General features: G+C 48.0%; 5 protein-coding genes and 1 non-coding gene across 6 annotated transcripts; 5 read left to right on the top strand and 1 right to left on the bottom strand.

Moving 5' to 3' along the window:
- Positions 1 to 242: 242 nt before the first annotated feature.
- On the top strand, positions 243 to 972 carry ColSpa_09146 (uncharacterized protein; the record flags this gene model as incomplete). The annotated part of the gene is made up of 2 exons (XM_049275358.1): positions 243 to 918; positions 956 to 972. The coding sequence occupies 2 exons, from the start codon at positions 243 to 245 to the stop codon at positions 970 to 972; spliced, it is 693 nt and encodes a 230-aa protein (XP_049131315.1).
- Positions 973 to 8,906: 7,934 nt separating this feature from the next.
- On the top strand, positions 8,907 to 10,172 carry ColSpa_09145 (uncharacterized protein; the record flags this gene model as incomplete). The annotated part of the gene is made up of 1 exon (XM_049275357.1): positions 8,907 to 10,172. One exon carries the CDS (start codon positions 8,907 to 8,909, stop codon positions 10,170 to 10,172), a length of 1,266 nt encoding a protein of 421 aa, XP_049131314.1.
- A 1,221-nt stretch (positions 10,173 to 11,393) lies between these two features.
- Positions 11,394 to 12,240, bottom strand: ColSpa_09144 (pheophorbidase; the record flags this gene model as incomplete). The annotated part of the gene is made up of 2 exons (XM_049275356.1): positions 11,394 to 11,741; positions 11,809 to 12,240. 2 exons carry the CDS (start codon positions 12,238 to 12,240, stop codon positions 11,394 to 11,396), a joined length of 780 nt encoding a protein of 259 aa, XP_049131313.1.
- Positions 12,241 to 13,145: 905 nt separating this feature from the next.
- Positions 13,146 to 14,029, top strand: ColSpa_09143 (uncharacterized protein; the record flags this gene model as incomplete). Its single annotated transcript, XM_049275355.1, has 3 exons — positions 13,146 to 13,310; positions 13,588 to 13,725; positions 13,781 to 14,029. The coding sequence occupies 3 exons, from the start codon at positions 13,146 to 13,148 to the stop codon at positions 14,027 to 14,029; spliced, it is 552 nt and encodes a 183-aa protein (XP_049131312.1).
- A 1,245-nt stretch (positions 14,030 to 15,274) lies between these two features.
- Positions 15,275 to 15,355, top strand: ColSpa_tRNA_242. The gene is given in 2 exon segments: positions 15,275 to 15,310; positions 15,321 to 15,355. It is a non-coding gene; the product is annotated as a tRNA-Gly (tRNA).
- Positions 15,356 to 18,063: 2,708 nt separating this feature from the next.
- ColSpa_09142 (uncharacterized protein) lies at positions 18,064 to 18,561 on the top strand (the record flags this gene model as incomplete). Its single annotated transcript, XM_049275354.1, has 3 exons — positions 18,064 to 18,188; positions 18,256 to 18,397; positions 18,436 to 18,561. 3 exons carry the CDS (start codon positions 18,064 to 18,066, stop codon positions 18,559 to 18,561), a joined length of 393 nt encoding a protein of 130 aa, XP_049131311.1.
- Positions 18,562 to 21,756: the final 3,195 nt, after the last annotated feature.

Genomic DNA, 21,756 nt, shown 5'->3' with positions numbered 1-21,756 from the left:
GTGGATCTGAATTATCTAGTGAAGCAGAAAGTTGCATCTGGGTAGGTGGTAGGGATGAGGAATAATGGATGTTGTTGATGGGTATGGTGATATTGATGGGGGTTTGGGGCTGCGTGGTATGCGGGGTTGCGTGGGAAGCAGGGTGGTTGAGTTATTCTCACCAAAACAATCAATTATTCAGACATTTCATCAACAAATATCAACACTATCTAAACCAACCATCCCTATCCAACACAGTCAATATGCCCCAACCATATGACAAAAATATGACTGCTGCTAAAAAGGCGGCCAAAGTGGTATTTGCTGCCCAGCAACAGGCTCAATTTGATCAGGCTGGCAAGCAGATATCTACTATATCTATCCGCGAGGTTACCCAGCAGTATAGCGTATCTGATATGTCTATTCGCCGGCATCTTCAGACCCTTCAAGCTGGCCATGACCTTCAGGCAAGCCCGCCGGCTGCCCTTGGCCGGCCGCGCGCACTAACCGCTGCTGAAGATGCTGCTCTTGCGGCCTTTGTTATATGGCTTGCAGAAGCTAGCTTTCCAGCCTTGCCGATACAGGTAAAGGAGACGGCCAACTATCTGCGTAACCTCCGCGCTATGCCTCCTATATCAGAGCACTTTGTCCATACCTGGCTTGCCGACCACCCAGAGCTTCAGAAGAAGGCTGCTATTAAGCCGGTTGAGATATACCATAAAGGAGCAAAGCTGGACCCTGCCCCGATAAAGGACTTCTTTACGCGGTATCAGGCAACAGTCCGCGAGCATGATCTTGGCCCTTCAGAAATATGGAACGCCAATGAGTCAGGGTGCCAAATCAGCTGCCTCAGCAGCAGGATACACGTGATACTACTTCAGCGGCCACCAAAATACAACCACCTGCCAGAGGTTATCGATCCTGCGAATCGAGAGTCATGTACGTTAATTAGATGTAGCAATGCTACGGGCAACAGCATACCAGGATATCTGATCTTCAAAACGTGGCCAGTCACTACTTAGGCAGATTATCAGATCCAAGAAGATGTCCGCTTTGCGCATTCGGCAACTGGCTTTTCGAACCAAGAGGTTATAATGGACTATATACGGCACTTCAATACTGAATCATACGCAAGGTCAGCTAAATATCGCCATATAGGCCACTCACTTAGGGACTATTTTGGCGTTGACGCATACGGTTGTAACGACTATAACCTATATCTGCCTAATGGTGAGCCAAGCGGAGTACACCAATAATATTATAACTATCAGGATACAATCGAGAAGTCAAAGCGGCCATATCATCTGCTTCTGTTAGATAGGTTTACTGGCCACATTAGTATAGAGCTTATGGAGTATTGCATCAACTTTGACATTATCCTGGGTTTTTTTTTTGCCTCATATAACGCACTTTTTTCAGCCAATGGATATTGGGGTCTTCCAGCCATTCAAGAGTGCCCAGCAAAAGGTGCTTCGCAACCATATACGAGATAGCAACCTCACATTTATAAGGGGCAACTTTGTTGCTGCCTTTGCCGATATGACTAATACTGCCTTCACAGCTACGAATATTATGAGAAGGTTCGAAAAATCAGGTATCTGGCCTATTAGAGACGATGTTATATTGGCCTAGTTAGTGAGGAGGATGTAGCAGAGCAAGGCTGATATACTATCTCACCTTATATGTTTTTTGCCACATAACAATCGCTTCAACAAGGCTATACTTACTGCCAACTATATAGAGGAGAAGTATAGCAGCCCATAGAGCACCCCTTCAAAAAAGGGATTCAAGGTAATCAAGGAAGTAATTAATAAGGGAGCTCTCAGCCATAAGTACCAACAAGGTCATATTAAAGACCACAACAAGAGGCTAGCAACATGGCAACAAAGAAGCCAGGCCCAGCAAGCCGTCAAGCCAAGCCACTCATTTATATCAAGTGTCACTTTTGATGATATAAAAGAGGCACATGAGAAGCAAGTGACTGAGGCTATATAAGCAGAGTAACAGCGGCAGCAAGCAGCAGTCAAGAGGATGGCTCGCAGCCAAAAAAAGGAGGTCCACCAACAATATAGTGCTTCAAAGTATCAGATAGTGGATAGGCAGATGAGGCAACTAACCTTTAAACAGTGGCTGCACCATACTAGAGAAGTTAATGCCTACATTCCGTTCAATACCTCAGATCCTCGTTGGCATAACAAGCCAAAGGAAAAATTCACTATCGACATTAACCCTACCCCTTTACCACAGCATATACTCAATCGATTCAAGTATACAGCAAGGCCCCTTAGTCAAGGCAATGTTAACCAAGCATTGGCTAATGCTACTACAGAGGCAGCTAGGCTAGACTTCAATCCCGAGATATTTGTAAACATAGATGATCCTATTGACAAAGACGTCGATAAGGCTATATCCAGCAAAGAATCAGTCAGTACAGCTGGGGATGAAGATGATAACCTTGAAATAGCATTAGTGCCATCACTACTAGCAACACTAACGCTAGCAACAACATCACAGGCACCATCACAATATAAGTCATAATACCACGCAATCAAGGATAGTATAGATACCTAGCAAAGCAGGGGCACAATGGAGGATAACCCACTTACCCCCCCATTAACGCAGGCTAAAAAGAAACAGCAACATATAGTGGATAATAGTGCCAGTAATAGCACTATTATAGTGGCGATTTGAATTTTTAATTATTATATAAAAAGGGAAAAAAAGGTACTATTTTAAAGCCCTAGATTAGGGCTATTGATTCATACTACTCTTATTATTATACGACGTTGTGGTTATTATGACCTTTTGAATTAAAAAGTAGAGGTTTCTGTGTATAACAGGCAAAAGTGATGCTATTCGTGATATAGGCTACAACCCCCCTTTTGCTGCTGCGACCCCCCTTTTTTCGCCCCTTACGTGAGTAAGGGGTTTTTAGCGCAGCAGCCTGATGACTAAAACCCCTGGGTAGTAGGTCCTAGCTCATACAACGGCTCGTCCACATCGGCTGAACTTGCGATTTTTCACATTTCCCACCTGCACCTACATTCTATTCCACTCTAGCCAACGTGCCACCGGCCCAACAAAGGGAGAGAGTTGGTATTTTGGAATACCTCACTAACCTGAAAATGCACCTCTAGCACCTGGAAAGTTTTTTATTTCTTTTTATCTTAAATCCCCCCCCCTCGCGGCGATGGGCAATATGTTGTGTAATATCATGCTACGAAGAGCTGGTGCGAGGGCAAATGAGCGTCTAGTCTCAAAGTGCGTTGCTTTCTAGATCCCATTTCTGCATGGGGGAAAAGTAGGTTGAAACTTAATACCCCTAATTCTCCCGCTAGTCATGCGCCTATGAGAAATCCTTTTCTACGTGGCGCAACCTTTCTCCGATGCATATCGTTAAACCGACTGAGAGCCTAAAGGGTTACTAAAAAATCCAGATTGATACTCCTGGCGACTTGTTCTGCTTTAGTGTTGATCTGCAGGCGGTGTGCTATACTAAGCAGCCGCAACCAGGAAAACAGCTGACTCAAGCTGTTGCAATTGAAGACCGTGATATGATTTTATGAACCTTTGATCGAGCCGGGGCCTTTGGGCTCCTTTATACTGTTTGATATGCTGCTCTGGGCCCAAGAGATAAGAGACTTGCCAGCGCCCTGCTTAACCTCTTCCTCAAATATATTCCCCGCGATCTTATTCACCGGTGGGCCAGGTGAGCGAGTGCAGCGACACAGGATAGCCCTTACCGTAGATCTCTCCAAGAACATACACACCGCGGCAGACTTCTACCTCCAATATAAACCCCTCTTCTCGGTCATCTTGATGTGTATGGGAATAAATAGACCTTCTAGATCATAGAAAACCCGGTTAACTTAGAAGCAAAAGGGGAATCAATCCAGTTATTTGTCCGGGTTGTCCCCGGAATCGTCTCTAATACTGTTCTGGTGGCTCTGCATTTTTGATACCTATGAGTTTTCACCCGGCCAGTCAAAACTCCAGACTCGGCTGGAGTCGAGGCTCAGACCCCGGCCGAAGCCCGGAGGCCGGGTGTGGGTCGCAAGATCAACCAGTAGTTGGCCCATACCTAGGAAGCGTGAGACTCCTTCTACACGGCCGAATTTGACCTTGCTGTTAGGAGGCCATGGTCTGACATATAAGCCGGTCCAAAGAGACGACGACGTCCTTGACGAAGCCGATCCCGACCTGTTCAGGATTTGGATCCCTGTCAAACCGGGCTACTGTCTCTGGTGGCTCTGAAATGAACACGGGAAGGGCTCGTGCGGACTAATCCTTTAGGCCTGGCTAGCCCGAGAAGCTGATGACGGAAAGTGAGCTCCTATTGATGCTGACGCAATGTATAGATACTACACTTATCGCTCTGCTTTCAGCCGCAATCTACCACGTCTATCTGGACAACCTCTCCCCCGGTCTGGCTCTCCGATCGAGGAGGTATCGAAGTAGCCACAGCAAAGTAAGCAGCTAGTTAAGTGCTAAGTGCCACTAGCAATACATCATCCTCCGCTATATCATCAAGAGAGCCCATGCCAGTTTGTTCCCCAACCCACTAATATTTAGTGTTTGTTCCGGATCTCGAGCGCCTTATAGCTTCATCTTTTCTACCGCTGCGCTGTCGCTACGACGCTGGTACGTTGATGGTCTGTGCGAGATATATCTCGCTTCATGACGGGACATTTGACAGGTGTCTTGCGAGAGTAGTATTGGGGGCTAGATTACCTTTACTATATGTACATTCAAATAAATAACTCAACCACCCTGCTTCCCACGCAACCCCGCATACCACGCAGCCCAACAACGCGTCACCATAAAACCTACTCCTCTTTTCTAACTATCACAACATCTTCTATTCTACCCCAAACAACGCTATTTTTTGAGGATATCTTTTTTACTATAAGATGAAGCAGTATAGTGAACATGAGCTGCAGCGGGCACTTTGGGATATTGCTGACGGGCTTAGTATCCGCGGGGCAGGTCGTAAATGGGGCATCCCAGAGGCGACTGTACGACAACGTCTCCATGGTACCCAGTCTAGAAATACTGCCTTTGGTAGACTGCAGCGGTTATCTCAGAACCAGGAAGGTCTACTTGCTGAGTGGATATCTAAGCAGGCTGCCCTAGGCTCTGCGTTTTGCCATCAGCAAGTCAAAGGGCTGGCTGAGCGCATGCTGGGCGATGGGCAGCGACCACTTGGGAGGAAGTGGATGCAGCGATTTCTTCGCAGAAACCCATCTATCAGAACCCAGCGATGCAGGGCAATTGACGCTAGGCGAATTAATGGGGCAACTGCTGACATTATCCAGGAATGGTTTCATCGCCTTGATCTGCCAGCAATCCTGCCCATTAAGCCAGCTAATAGATGGAACATGGATGAGACTGGTATCCTTGAGGGCAAAGGAAGCAATGGGCTAGTACTAGGATCCTCAGAGACCAAGTATATCCAGAAAAAACAGCCTGGATTGCGGGCATGGGTATCTCTGATCGAGTGCGTCTCTGCCAGAGGATGCGCACTTCCGCCTCTTGTTATGTATAAGGGCAAGTCAGTCTAGCAACAGTGGTTTCCTCTAGATCTTCAACCCTATGCTAGCTAGAAATTCATAGTAACAGAGAACGGCTGGACAACTGATCAGAATGCCCTAGAATGGCTAGAAAAGGTCTTTATCCCTCAGACTGTCCCAGAGGACCCTTTAGATACTAGACTACTAGTTCTAGACGCCCATCACAGCCATACAACAACAGACTTTCTATGGCAATGCTTCCAGAACCACATACACCTCTTGTTTCTGCCGCCGTATACATCACACGTCCTCCAGCCTCTAGATCAGTCAGTATTCCGACCTCTTAAGGCAGCCTATAGGAAGTATCTAGGGTACCTAGATATACAAAGCAATTCAACTGTAACAGGCAAGAGGAACTTTATAGACTGTTATAGAAGGGCATGTCTAGACGCCTTGACTATCCAGGTTATTAAAAGCGGCTGGAAACACACTGGGTTATGGCTAGTTGATGTAGCGTAACCTCTATCTAGCCCTTTCGTGTCTAAGGCATCAGCCAGCCAGCCAGCCAGACAGCTAGACAGCCAGACAGCTGGGCAGTCAGGAAGTCAGCAGTGGGATAAAGCTATATCTATAATCCCATGGTCAACCCCGCGTAAGTCTGCTGATCTTCAGCGTCAGCTGCACCTATTCAACCAGCTTACGCAAAATACCCAAGAAATCTACACCCAACGCCACCTATTTAGAAAGGTCCAAAAAGGCTGGGACCAACAGGCCTATAGACTGACAGTCCTAGAGCGTCAGGCCCAGGCATTCCAGGCCCAGACGGATAGTCAGCAACAAGGCAGGAGAAAAAGGGTCCAGACGGACCCTAACACGACGTTCGCTAATATCAAGGATATCCGACGGGCGCAAATTGCTGCTGGCGAAGCAGAGAGTAGCACAAGTGAATCCAGTGGATCTGAATTATCTAGTGAAGCAGAAAGTTGCATCTGGGTAGGTGGTAGGGATGAGGAATAATGGATATTGTTGATGGGTATGGTGATATTGATGGGGGTTTGGGGCTGCGTGGTATGCGGGGTTGCGTGGGAAGCAGGGTGGTTGAGTTAGGATATAACACCAAAACATAGGCATACCCTGTGTAAGGTTAAGCTGATGTCCATAATATGAGCCCTTTGATCTGCGGACTTCAGTCCCCCTGTCAATCATTATGCAGCTGCATACTCGCTCCCTACATAAACACGGCCCAAGAGATTTCAGTCAATACTTGGGTATCAGGGTTTTCGTCTAGATCTACTACGCTCCTCTCATTCAAAATATGGATGCAAGGCCGAGATAAACACGGCTCAGCATTGGCTCATTAGAATCGCAGAGATAGGTCCGCCATGAACCAGGTAATCCCTTGGAGTAGCTACCTGAGAGAAGCCAGGATTCACAGACACAAGCTCTGTTGCCACTTTGGCGCTTCATAACAACTTGCTGAGGGTTTCGAGGAACTATCCCAATACTTGTAGATTCCAGCGTATTTGAGCCTATGGCTTGTCGTTCAGTGTAGTTTCCCAATATTAGGACTTAGAACTGGAAGCTCGATTGGCGTTACACGCCATATCAAGTAATCCTTTAACTCTGATTACCATTTCCTTTGCGTGTTCACAGCTTAAAGACTACAGGAATAGACCTTCGGAGTAAGTTTAGAGACGAGCAGAGACCACCAGTCAGCGTGAGGTTAAGGTTCAATGCTTGGCTTGTAGCCTTACCCTGCTTCAAACCCATACTTACGTCAACAGAGTCTCTTCTTCATTAGTCTGAAAGTTGGATGGGCAAACCCGTATATGCCAGGAGGTCAAATGTGTTGCAATCTCGTCTCGAGGCTCTCACAGTCTCACAGTCTCACAGGCGGCACCGAATTTCTTGGAGGCATCTCGTTTACCTGTAAGGGGTGGCATAGTTAAGGGGATGCAAGCCGCAAAATCCGCTGTTGACGTGTGTATCCGCTTTCACAACCATGGATGAGTGGGTTCGTTGGAACGGTTCGAGGAGGCCATGTGCACTCGCTCGAGTTATTAGATCAACGTGTCTCTCATGCACCTTGCGAACTCTATGCGCTGCTTCGGTCGTAGTCTCGACCCTCTGCTAAACCAATTACGACTCTACAACTGTGCAATTACCTGCTCATCTTCCTGACGTGGCTGCTCCATTAGGTTTTAAGGAGCCTCCTCTGGGCTGTTTGACTGTTTGCAGTACCCAAGTGAGACCTTAGCATGCCATGATTGTCAGGGTCCAAGTTTTAGTGACCCAGACCGCGGGGCTGAAGCGGGGAACATTCCAGCGCTTCCATCCTCGAGGTCGACCGCCACATGTTGTCAGTAAGGACCTTGCGTAGTTCGGCCAATCAGAATATGAATGTTTCAGATTGTTACTAGGTCTTGGGTCACTGTGACTTCCAGCTCAATAAGTGAAGAATGGGTTGCTCCGGGACCGCACTCCGTTCCATCGCTATGTGGTAGTTCACGAGATGGGGGGTTTGATGGAGATAGACGGCACCTCCCATCCGAACTTTGAATTTCCAAGAATTAAAAGTGTCCCCAGACAAGAGTCGCTCTATGGCGGCCGGTAGGCTGTCAACAACTGAGGAATCAGTAACAGAGTTGTGGCAAGGAGCAGAGAATGTAAAGATATGTAGGGCACTAGTTGGATCCTAGAGATACGCTAGCTATGAGCTGAATACAAAGACGCAAGTCAGGTATCGGCTAGGCATGGTTGCGGAGGCGGAGAGTGACGGAAGCGGACCGAAGCGTGCCCGTTGTGGTACCAACTGCATCCAGTCACTCGACTCTAGACTGCCACGTGAGAAATGCATACACATTCTCTCGTTCTTCCCGTGTATCTACTTCTAGATCGTCTCGGGCTAGAAACGCTCGAGATATTCGTTGTGGTGTACAATACAAGTCAATCCCTTCGGTAACCGACGGTATTGTAGCATTGCCAACTAATTAGCTACATGGGTCGATGTGTGCCCAGATAGGGACAGGAACAATCTAGATGATCATTGAGCAATGCAATTAAGTATCTATTGCTGAATCACAATTTCCGTGAACCTTTCATCTCAACCGGCTCTGTCTAGCTGATTTAGCCCTATCGATATCACACCATGGCGCTCAATATGTCTTATAACATTTCAGCTTCTCAATGGGAACCGCCACTGCATGACCGGTTTCTGCGGTTGCGGGAACTTGTCTTATACCAGCTTCAGATGATAAGCTGCTGTCAGATGACCGAAGTTAGCGATAGCACCAGAAAGGATACTACTTAAAGGGCCGCGTTTGACTTCTTCCCTCTGTTTGTTCTAATCATCATCCAATTCACCTTCAAATACTCACTTTCAAACAATACTTCAAGAACACAGTCATCAAAATCAAAATGGGCAGACCAGTCGACCAGTCCGCTTCCACCGACATCCCGCCATCCCTTGGGTTTTCCCAGACGGTTCTTCAGCCAGAGGTGCAATCAACCGTTGATGGAATCAACAGCACAAATGTGCAGGCAACGATCGAAGCTGCGCAAAAGGCGCCAATCGGCATTCTGAAGAAGTTCGAGAACCACTCGTTCTCCGGGTACGGCTTCAACACCATCTTCCGACCGCACAGCACCAACAAAAAGACACCGACTGGTCTTCATGTTACTCCTCCTTCTGACCAAAACCCCGACAACATTTTGCAACTCAACCTTACTCGGGAAACCATGAAATTCGACCTTAGGCTTGGAGCTGTTCCCAACCGCGGTTTGATCGACCAAGCCGACATCAACCTTAACGGAGTGCCTTACACACAGAAGATCTTTGATCTGATGGAGCCTGAGGTCGAAAAACCTCTCATTCATTTCGAGAACGGACTTTGGATGCACGTTCCAGCTACAACTATGCCTGCTCTACAGGCTTCTCTTGCCCGCATGGCTTCTATTCCTCACGGCACAACCATCAACGCCCAGTCTTTCTCTGCGCCTGTTACCTCCGAGGGTGCGCCTAGCATTGAGTCTGTCTCAATCACGCCCTTCAAGATTGTTGATCCAACACAATTGATCCCATTTCCTAGTCAACAGGCAGATAACAAGAACACCTTTCGTCTTCCCCAAGATCTGACCCCTTTCATCAAAGCTGAAACCGTCACCCAGGAAATGATTACCAACCCCAATATCGTCTTGACGAACGCCAACAAGGGCAAGGAAATCATTGAGCACACCACTTACACTATCTCTACATCTCCACCGGAATCTAAGCTCGGTGGGGGCACCAGCAACATCGGCTTCCTCATCGGTGATGGTTCGCAGGGCAATAATCCTCAGCCAGAGAAAAACGTGAACAGAGCCAACGCCAACGCAGTAAAAGTTACAGCCACCTACTGGATCTCGAAGGTTCGCGCGAAACTCTTCCTCAAGCAGTTCACGCCCACAATGGAGGAGCCAACGAAGAAGTTCTCACCGGTTGCCTTTCGCCCAAACGATGCGGTTCCTGTCTACACCGTTGATTTCAAGATTCCACGGGACAAGGAGGTTACGGTTGAGTACACCCAGATCCAGTACTCTCAGACTGTCTTCCTTGACTTTGCAACTCTCAGCTGGCCGCACGCTACCGTTGCCACTCTTGCCCCAACTGATCTGAAGCTGAAGCCCTCTATCCTGCGCGAGTAGACCTACTCATGTTGCCATGAATGAGGAATAGGTCGACGGACCAAAGATTCTGACGGAAAAGATGGGAGAAGTCGATTCTAATAGTAGCGGCCACTCAATGTCTACACGTTGTGAAAGGACTGTTGTCACCAAGGTCTGGCTAGCTGTGGCTCTTCTTTTCCTCTTTCCCTATATCCAAGGGCTACTTGTAAGGGCTACTTGTCACTATGTCGAGGAAACTCCAGAGTTATTCAATCAAGTACTGAATCAAGTTCGAATCACCAAGTGCTATGTGCCCTATGTGTATGATGATCTACGTTCATTATCTAAATCAGTGTGTGAGGAGAGACAGCGGAAATGCAGAATATGTGAATCTGGGAGACAACTTGAACTCAAAAGAAAAGGTGCACAATTACTATTCGAACATGAGATATATAGACTTTACGTAATGTGTTACATGACGGAGAGTAGTACACTTAACGTCTATTGGCTTGCCAGTCTTGAAGTGACCTAATTAGTTGCGTGCTAGAAGCGTGCACCAATGGGCAGTGCTATCATATCACTCGATACAGTTCCTCCACAATCTTGATATTACTCTCTCCACCAGGGTGCTGAAGCACTGGGGATGATGGATTACGATGAAGGTATACACTAGTGGTAAAGAGGGATTGTCTCGAAGGGCCTCAACAGATCTATTTGCAAAGGCCAGGTGCTAATTCAGGTGATGCTTGCTTTGATGAGATTTTGCGGCGGCAGCTTGCAACTTGACTCACAGGTCTTGAACACTCTAACTCAATAATCATTTCTTAAAATAACTTTTATTATACAGTTCAACGCAGTGGATATCGATCGATCATGACATTTGCTTAAGATCCCCCCCATCGATATGTGTAGCCAGGGCAGCTAGCTTGATCACACAAACAGCGTTTCACTAATCTTAAACCCAACTCCCATTCACTAAATTTTCAATCGGCATTGTAAATATAAGTGACAGTACAGCCCGTTGATGTGTCTCTTTCCAGCACTGTTTTGTATTGTAGACTAGTCGTAGGTCTTAGGAGTTCGTAAGATTAGAGTGCTTTGTTCTGCATCGATAACAATTAATTAATTACAGCATGCATTGCTGACAGCGGCCTTCTCAAGGTACAAGATGTGCAGTCCACGCGACAATCAGCTGTACGCTCTGACACCACCAGTGCTGTAGCTGACTGAAGCCTCAAAGTTGTCTACTAGCTCATGGCTTCAACGTGACTTCCTTGCGACTGCCACTTGCGCAGCCTGTTGGATAACTTTACCAAGAGCTTCGGGCACACTGAGGAAAGGCGAGTGGCTTGCAGTAAGAGTAGCAGTGAAAGAACTGGCAGGAAACTGAGATGACATGTCAATCTGCTTGTCGAGGGGCAGAGCCTGGTCGTCCTCGGTAAAGATGTAGCCCATCTCGAAACCCTCGTTCCAAGGCTCAAAACCGGACTTGTCTTGGAACGGCTTGACAGGCTGAGGACACAGGGCGGCGACTGCCTTAGCAGCGAGCGAAGGCTCAACACCACCGTAAAATATTGAATTTGGGTCTCGAGGTGAGATGAAGCCGTCCTGATGTAATAGAGGGCACGAGTCAGCGACGTTTGGGTCCTGTAAGCAATCCCTCCTGGGCTCCTACCGTGACATCCCACCACGGCTGCAACCCCACATTGTCACCTAAACTCTCCTCGGCTGGAACAGCGAAGGAGGCCATGTAGACAATCATGAGTACGCCGCCAGATTTATCCTGGGCAATGCGGTCTTTGTAGTTGAGTCCCTCAACAGCGTTCGCAACAGGGACGCCACCGTACGAGTGCGCCACCACGACGACCTCGCGCCCTGCGTCTGCAAGTCCCTGCAGCTCGGCACGAACAACTTCCGCATCTTGATCTAGCCCTACGTTCACGTCCGTGCTGCCGACGCTGGCCAATGCCACAACCGCAGTGGGGTAGCCCCGTTTGGCTAGGTCGCCGCGCACCTGGTCGAATATCCATGGCTGGTGCCAGGCGCCCGGAGTGAACAGGATGGTGGGGAGCTGAGAAGACATAACGTTGGCGGTCGCTTGGGCCATGGAGATGATAGTGGCCGAATCCGAGACGTGCGTTGATATGCCGGTGGCGGAAGTAAATGGAAGTTGGGTTAAGGAAAGAGTCATTGCAGCGACCCCATAGTCTATGCGGTCCGTAAAGCAAGGGCTTTCCCCCCTCCTTTCCCTCTCGCTTAGGTAACCTCAGCAAAATTGCGGACTCCCTTCCCCAGACTAGACCAGTGTCTAGCGACAGTGAGAAGTGGGCCACGCGGCGTGCAAGACTGCGGAGACTGAAGTGGCTCCGACCGCAACAACATCTGGGTCGAGACGTAGGCTATCCTTGCCAAAGTGTCTTCCGTTGACATGACTTACTCTCCATCTTTACGGCCCCCGAACGTGTATCAAAAGGTGTTGCCGGCCCTATGGCTATTCTAGCTTTCCTATTCAAATAGATAGATATAGCCAGCAAGCCGTGCAGCGCAATGTGGCAACCAGTATCTTGAGATTATGTCCCTGGACTGGTCAAGGTAGACTCATCAACTGTCTGAGAGCAAGCTAGGTTGATATTGTGCTCTGTAAAGAAGTTCTAGCTATCCTATCACGAGTCAGGATAGGCCGCATAGACTTTCACCTTCTGCATCATCTCTAACCTACAGGCTCCCCTACTGCCCTTCTTCAATGCGATTCCAGTAATTTACCCCCCTAGCTTCCTATTCCCTCGCTCGTTCTCTAACTTACAAGGCAGGCTTGGGCCTAAAACATGTCAGCACGACCTGTGAGTGGATGTTGCCCAACACGTGATGCGAATCCGTGCTGAAGGAATATTTACTTCTCGGAGCCCCATCACGAGGGTGAACACATACAGTTGAGCTTACTTAACTGCGGTACCCAAATCTTTCGGTTTCACCTGCCTTCTGACGACCAACAATATAATGGTCCTTCCACCAATGCCCCCGGGTATCGACCTCAACGAGTCTAAAGTCAACGACATCGTCGGTGCTCTCGGTTCTACTTGGGCACTGGCAGGTATTGCCGTCACGTTCCGATTCCTTGGGCGCCGACTGAAGCGCAATGACATCTGCGTGGAAGACTGGTTGATTCTCATTTCACTGGTATGTGTCTTATCACAGACTTTGTTTCTAAGTTGTTGGGAACAACGGTATTACCATACTAACGCTCATTGGTAATCAGCTCTCTGCAGCTGCCCATGTTTTCACAACTGTTGGGTATAGTACGTAGAAATAACTACCATAACTTCTATGTGTGCCTCCAAAACAATAACTTGCTAATAACTACCGACTAGTGATACCTAGAGGCACCGGCAAGCACCTGTGGGCTGTACAGCCCACAGCGCTGGAATCCTGGGCGTTGGGTATTTACATCTCACAGATCGCCTATATAGTGACACTTTCGACTATCAAATTGTCAATCTTGCTGTTCTACTGGCGAATTTTCAGCGCGCGGTTCAGCATCAAAGTGCTGCTTTGGTTCTTAGCTGGTGTCAACTTGATGTGGGCTTTGATAGTTGTGAGCATCCACATGTCTAATACTTCAGGCTGGCAAAACTCACCAATCTTAACAGCTCTCCATCGCCATCTTCCAGTGCTTTCCGGCGCAATATTTCTGGATGCGGTATGCACCTGTGCCCCCTAGCCCTGACGAATTCACATGCACCATCGACCCCAGGATATTCTTCAAAGCAAACTCGATACCCAGCATCGTTGCAGATGCATTCATCGTGATCCTTCCCATGCCCTACGTCTGGACACTACAGATGCCCAGGTCTCAAAGAATCGCCGTTATCGGGATCTTCGCACTAGGCGCTTTGTGAGTAGAAATATACTTCTCATTCAATATCTTCTTCTTTGTGCTCGAAGAGCCGCCTGCTGATGAGTTTGAGGGACATAGTGTCACTGTGGTATCGATTGTGAGGTTGCGGGTGCTTCTTGCTATTGATCTCACGTCGCCAGACGCCACCTGGAACTCCAGCGACAGCATGATCTGGAGCAACATAGAGGCCAACGTGGCCATTGTTTGTGGTGTGTCTGCTTCCTCATTACGTCCGGTCGTCAGCAACGGAGCCCTACCATCGTCGTCTTCTGGCTGACTTATCATGAATAGCATGTCTCCCTTTCTTCAAGCCCCTATTCACCTAGGCGACGGGCGGCAGGCCTAATTACTCCGTCGGCACAGGCGATAAGACCCTGAGTCGACCTTAGATGTTGAGTAAGCGGACAAAGCTCAGTCTCCCTCACCCTACCCCATAATAGCAGTTATCTAAGGGCCAAGAACGCGCGTCGCTCAGTGATTCGGTGATTCGGAAAGGGACCAATGACGGTAGTGATGAAGACAACCATTCCTTCACGCGAATGGGCAAGCTGGAGTCGAATACGAAAGGCGAGAACGCGGTATGTGGGTAAATTCTAGGAATGTCAACCGCAATGGGAATATCCTGGCAAGCAGGAATTTAAACTTTGGGTGCGACACGTTTCTCGGTAGATGCGAGATAAAATTTCGACTATTCGAGATGACTACTTGGCTAATCAGTTTCTGTTACACGTATAAGGCAGTGTTCCGAGTCAGCGATTTCCACTCAGGGGTGGCTTCGCAGTCTGGCCGGTTTAAGTTAAATCGCCGTCGCCCATCTTAGCCTTGTTCATCATAGCAACTCTGATCCGGCTGAGATGGTTTCCATTCAGCGCCTAACTTCTCGTTTCAAAACCTTCGTTTCAGAACATATTCGATTGACCATGTTCATACCCTAGAACCTCAGTCTTGAAGACTGTAAATCGGATTAACGGATCTTCCAGTTTTGGCACTTGGTACAGGCTTGGTTGTAACGGGCATGAATGTTGATCTTGATTAAGTTATCGTCCAGCCCGGAAGGAACAACATCTTTGAACTGACGGAGCGGGATCTTAATCTTAGGTTTGTCGAGTGGCGGGCATCGTCTACCCTCAATCTCCACTCTAGGTTTAACGCGACTCACGCTCGCGCACGAACAACTTGATTCCCATGCTCGTCACCGACCATCATGGCATTGCACTGCGCTGAACTTCATCAATTCCGTCAACAAGCGCCGATGGTTTAGTGGTAAAATTCTCCGTTGCCATCAAGCAGCGTCGGGGAGCCGGGGGTTCGATTCCCCCTCGGCGCATTGTCTACTCTGCACTAGTCATGTTCTTTTGCAACTATCTACGAGATTTCCTTTTCCTTGCAAGTCGGGTTCTGTCTTGCCCCTTGCACGAAGCCTCATCAAATAAGTTGTTATTGTTTTTTATTTTTAAAGAATAAAAGACATGTTCAAGCGAACTATAATTGAGTATGTTTAGGTGCGGGCTCCTAAATGGTACGCATAGTAGTAGGTCTGTCCAGAGTGATGGCGCTTGGATTATGACTAGTACGTCACGATGCCGATCCAAAAAAAAGCTTCAGCAGTTTAGGGCGTGGACAGAGGCCATCAAAATATTGACCGCATCCAGTCCTACACCGCCGAATCGAATCATCGATGATGATCGCTGGAGCAAGTCTAAACCATCATCGTTGAATTGCACTGCCTCAGGCTGCCAACGGATCAACATGCAGTATTCCATGTCTTGGAAGTATCCGTATTACAAAATGCGGAACTTATACGAGAAGTGTAAATCGAAACAAAAAGCGGGAGGGGAAAGATAAAAGGAGCATGAGAGTCAGGGTACAGAGCCCGTCCTTATGCATAGACGGATTCGCCGCATCGATGCCACAAACGAGCCCAATGTGTATGTGCAGTACGTATGGCAAAGATTACTCGAGGACGGCGAAATTCTAAAAATAGCCTCTGCTTTTGAAGATCGAACACGGCGGCGGCATATGTCGGAAACCGAAAGCCCAACGGCGTTTCCCGGGCATTAAGTGTGTTTTTAAGGCTCATGCGGATAAATGGAACGCATTTGGTTCAAGTCTTCGTATCCATTTCGCTGCCTCTTCCATAGAATATGTCTCTCAAGTCACCAGATCAAAGAAAGTCCCAGGCAGACTCGCAGTAGACATCCTCTTGAATGTCTTCTCCCACCGGCACAATGTGCACCGCCAGTTTGCAGCCTAATTGTTATTGCCCACAATTATACGTAATGTGGAGAGGGCATTGGGAAGGTAGTGGGACAACGGCGAGCAGCGGTCCACGCAAAGACCGCTTTGGGGCCCGGGTTACCCCAAGTTGTGAGCCGAGTTATCCCAGATTCGGATACGAAGACGACGTCATTGTTGCTTCGCAACTTCTTCGGCAACAATTCGAGCGAACTCGCCCAAATGTTGGCTCTAAATCAGTTTGGCGCTTGTTTTTAGGTCTTGTTGGATAGATTCGGCTCAGCTATCTCCAGAACTTGAAAACGCTCCAATGACAACTTCAGCGGACACCCGTTCCCGGACATGTTTTCGCTATTTCCAGTGGTTACCTACTACCGGTAGCGGTGTCTCAACCCCCTTTGCCACGACCCCTTGACGTGATGTTGTGGATAGAAGATGCGGTCCCCCTTGAAGGGGAGGTGCAGCATTGCATATGGAGTGGGTAGGCTGGCAATGGGAGGGATAAGTGAAACCTTAATGCATGGGAATGCAATTGCAATGTTGCTCAGCGCTTTTTTACGGTCGTATTCAAACACTGCTCTGCTAATCGTCGTAACTCGCCACTGTCTAGAACAGCCCATTCCTCCTTTTGGCTTCGCCGAAGCCTAAGATCACTGGGCTCAACAGAAGTGCCATATCTTCCTTGTTTGCTCGATGTCTCCCGCTCGCTCTGGCGACTATTAGGAGGACGTACGTGAGCCACGTATGTTTCAATGCCCCCCTGAGGATCACGTTCAGTTGGCATAGGGGAAAGCCATGCACAAAGGGAAACATCAGCTGTAAAGGAGCCAACAGTGTACACATAGCGAAGTAAGAACCCACCACACATAGGGCGGGATCAGCTCGGCTCCTCAACGCCGCGGGAGAAAGCTTGGCGCGCGTAAGGGGACTTTTTTGGGCTGAAAAGAAGCCTTCGGATGTTCATTATGTCCGAGGTTGGAGATCTCGTCAGGGATGCCAGACGCTAATAGTAGTTGCCCAAAATAGATAGATTAATAGCTACGGCACCCATCGTCCCATCATGTGCCCCATAGGCGGAGGATTTGTGGGGTTATCCAATCAAAACGCTGTAATGCTGATGTTCGTCTGATCGGGCAACATCAACGGCCAACCCGCAAACCCTTCATAGGGGGGTATTTCAGGATTTGCTGTGGACATATGAGAGTTGAACAAGGGGTATTGAGGAAATTAAGGCTTGAGAGGTTGTGAGCCCCCCCCCCCCTTTTTTTTTTTTTGAGCGGTCTGATGCGATGCTATTCTCCTGGAAATTGCAGTCGCGAAGATGCTGCATTCTCGGGCCAACCACATGGCTTTTACAACTTTAACCTCATCGCAAACTAGGGGTGTGGTGGCAACTTGCTAATTTCTTAGGCCGGCCGAGAAGTCGGAGTTCGGCTTCTGTAAGTTCTGCAGTGGACTGTTGCTTCGTCTATTTGCATGGCAAACGTCATGTAGGGGTCCGGGGCTATGACGTCCCACTGGTTACTGATTTCAGAACAGGGTAGAACACGAGCCTGGCAGTGTCGGGGTCCACCGATCGCCGTTGACGATCATCATTGCCCCAGTGGACAGCCTCACCACTCCTCGTATTATCAACCAAGATCCATTTACAGCAAACAGCATATATAAGGTTGCCAACATCGTCGTCCATACTTGTTTTTTTTTTCTACATCACACAAGCAACCAACTCCTCTAATCACCAACTCAATCAACTTAACAACACACTTACTCTCTAATCACCAACTTCCACAAACGCCCAACATGAAGTTCGCCGCTGTCCTCTCTTCCGCCACTGTCGCCGCCGCTGCTGCCATTAGCAAGCGCGACGTTACCTTCAGCGTCTCTGACTTCGGCGCCAGCTGCATCCCCCACAGCACTCAGTGCTCGTAAGTTTCTTTTTCCTGGTTTTTTATGCCTTCTGGTTTTCAGCGCAGTTAATAACTCGGCTTTCAGTATTGGCTTCACCGTCATCCAGCCCGGCACCATGGAGACCACCGGCGTCGAGTGCAAGACCCTCGTCACCGGCAACACTGACGGCACCATCCCCGATGTCAAGGATGCCAGCTGCACCAACTCTTCCCGCACCTTCGACCTTGTCCGCGGCCCGAGGGCATCACCATCACCGTCTCTCAGCCCGTCTCCCCCCACAGCAACCAGACTGGCTCTCACCTCCTCCCCAGCTCCGACTTTAAGATCTCCAACGAGCCCAACGCTGTTGTCGAGAGCTACACCGGTCCCGGTGCTTTCGACCTCGAGTAAACATTTCGCCACTTTGCACTGGTAGCGGGCATTCACTTCGTTGGGACTCAAACGGTTGAGCCTTGTATATATGGGATGGTGAAAAGGAAGATTGTACAACATTTGTACTCATAGAATGTCATCATAGAACTATTGATTATCCACCAAACATGGCTTTCTGACTCAGATTGAGAGTGAGCATTTCCAGATGTAAGTTCGAAGTTGCAAACATGTATATTAACTATATCGCTGCATGTTGAATCGTGTCTTTTGCAACCACACGGTTATGTCTGAGAAACGTTTGTCCAACTTTGTGCAAATGTGACATCTATTGATTGAGTTTTAAGAAGCAAAGGCAGCCGAGGATCTTTAAATGAGATTATACTATGACTGCCCAATTTTCACCACTTGCGTCTTGGTCACACGGCATTCAGCTTCTGTCTCATTAGCGTGAGCCCATAGCTCGCATTGTCACGTAACATGATTCTCAAATCTTCTTTTGAAGAGACATATTCCATTTTCAAGGATACAATCTAACCTCGCTAAGCCATAGCATGCCACTCGAAGATCAATTGCAAAGTGCGATCTATACGAAGAGCCCAAAACGCACTGCAAGCATTCGCAATTACGACGTCTTACTTTTGAACGCCGATTCTGGTGCCTGCGGACAAACTTCAGCAAGTGTTTGCTCAAGACCATCAAGTCTATTGCATATTGGATTACAGTAACAATTGTTGAAAGATGGGTTCGAATGACAGCACTATCCTAGTCTATTGTTGCCAAGTAACCCTTCCGCGGTAAATGTCAGAAGGTTGAGTTTCATTTGGCAACTTGCTATTCAATCACACTAATTAATGCAGCCAATAGGCATCGTTCTCAAGTCTCATGCAGGTATCTGTGGCTTTCCAAACAGACTGCGTGGCAGTGCATCTATGCCGAGGCATTCGTTCAGGCTGACATGCATACATAGAAAAGTCGAGGAGTCAGCAGCCGTCTTCCCCGCGACTTCCCTCATCCAATGGCTTACCGTTTGCTCCGTTACAACTTCATTGCATGATCTCCCCCGCTGACTAGTCAGCGATTCGACAGCCTGATTGCGACCATGGATCCGGTTTCTCTGTCAAGTGGTGTCGCCGGGCTCATATCCCTTGGGATCACAGTCTGCAAAGGTCTCAACATCTATTGCCAAGATTACAGATCAAAAGACGTCGACATTCTTCTGCTTGGACAACATGCTGGGCGATTGGAGGCTTTTCTGCAACTTATCAAAAGCCGAGCCGAAGAATACAACAACGTTAACCAGGCTCTCTCAAATTCTTTCCAGGAGTGCTTCAATGCCTGCGACGTTTGTCTTCAAGACTTTAGAACACTCAGCAACAAATATGCTCAACAATTGACCATGCAGGGTCTCAGGGAAAAGGGGAAGATGGCAATTAGACAATTGCAGTACCCGCTTCAGAAAGACAGATTCGACAGTCTTAAGTTACAAATGGAACAGTTTCGGGCGGCTTTTCTAAGTCTTTTGCTCTTAATGAATCAGTAAGTCTCTTTTAATGCGTTGTTGAGCAGAAAGTCTCGTGAAGGTTCTAAACATGCACAGTGACTTGACCAAAAAACTGCAGGAAACTACAAAGATTGAGGCTGCCAACCTCGCCAGGACTATTTCTTCCCAAACCAAAGAAACCCAGGATCGAATAGCAGCCATTATTCCAGATATGGAGACTGTCGTGGAGAAAAGCTTGGCAAAACTCGATCTTTCGTTGCAAGGGCGCCTTGAAAAGTTTGAGAATGCAATCGCTCTTACCTTTCAGCCTGCAAGATCAAGTCTGCTGCATCAGTTTCATAATCGATCAGAACCCCTCATTGGGTGTCATCACTACCATCAAGAGCCTGAGGAGATTCATCGCCGACCGCATGAAGGTTCTTCCACCCTTGACTCAGGAAGCGGCGATTCTCCCACTGCAGATACTGCCACTCTGCCGCGACCAGGCCAAAGACAACAACTCCTTACAACGGCGATATCACAAAATGAGCTCCCAATTCTTCAGGGCCCTTCAAGCTTCCTATGTAGTTGCATAGCAGGCTTACGGCGAACACGATTAAAATCCTTGACGAAACAACCACTGCAGCATGACAAGCAATGCGCGTTATTCTTTTTGAACAAGAAGAGTCGAAAATTCGGTGGAAATTTCAAATTGCTCAGCTTTTTTTTCAAGTGGAAGTTGACGATACAGTATTCCAGCTTCATCATGCGTGAGCTACACGTAAAGCCTAACTTCACCGTCCGAGCAATTGTGAACCGACGTTCTGGAGCTCTCGGTGTTGCTAACTCTATCAACGACAAAATTCGGTTTCGAACAGTGGGAAAGCAAGAGCTACGTGAGGAACTGTCGCGGGGTCTGATTGAGATCCATGACATGTTCAGGACTGGAAGGGCCTGGCCGACTGATGTTGACGAAATGGGCTTTAACCTCCTACACGTAGGCCAAGTCAATGTTCCCGAACGGCAACAACTCTTTAACCCAAAAAGCACAGATGGCTTTGCCCATGTTTAGTTACACTTGGGACATCAATACCGTTTATGTCTACATTGGTTTTTTGAAAGAACTAGTCTCTCTGGGGGTGCCCCTGAATGACAACGCAAATATTAAAGGGTCTGTGCTTAACTTATATGAATGATCGTCATCAATAAAGAGCTGACCATTGAACCAACTTAGAACCCGCTACGAGATCTTTTCTATCGCTGGGCAGACCACAGGCTCCTATCGAATACGCCAACTCATACACCTATGGAACAAGGAGGGCTAGCCCTGGCAAAAGAACTCATGAGTATGGATGCTCTGTTTGTTGACGGAAGGCAGTGTGATAAGCGTAATAGAGTAGATCAAACACTTACTCTCATTGTGTCTATCATTCACCAGTCTTTCTCAGACTCACTGGACTGTAAGTATGTGCTTTGTGGAACTGTCTAAAGTATAGTTCCACTACCCCACCTACACAACTACTCGAAGCTTGACTCCAAGCCATGCGAAATCACTATTGCATAGCGGATACCTACAGATGTTAAGTAAAAGCAGAGCAGCTGATATGAATAGTTTTCGACTACGGAGCTCTCATTCAGGCACTGATAAGAAAGTCTGAAATCGATATTCGCCGTCTGCTCGTCTCGTCGACAGATTTGATTCTTGAAAGATCTCGCAACAACCAAACACCACT

Source organism: Colletotrichum spaethianum, assembly GCF_022836535.1.
Source record: "Colletotrichum spaethianum MAFF 239500 DNA, contig26, whole genome shotgun sequence".
Classification (NCBI taxonomy): Eukaryota; Fungi; Ascomycota; class Sordariomycetes; order Glomerellales; family Glomerellaceae; genus Colletotrichum; species Colletotrichum spaethianum.
The sequence above is the reverse complement of the archived record's forward strand: the minus strand, read 5'-3'. Positions and strand labels throughout refer to the sequence as shown.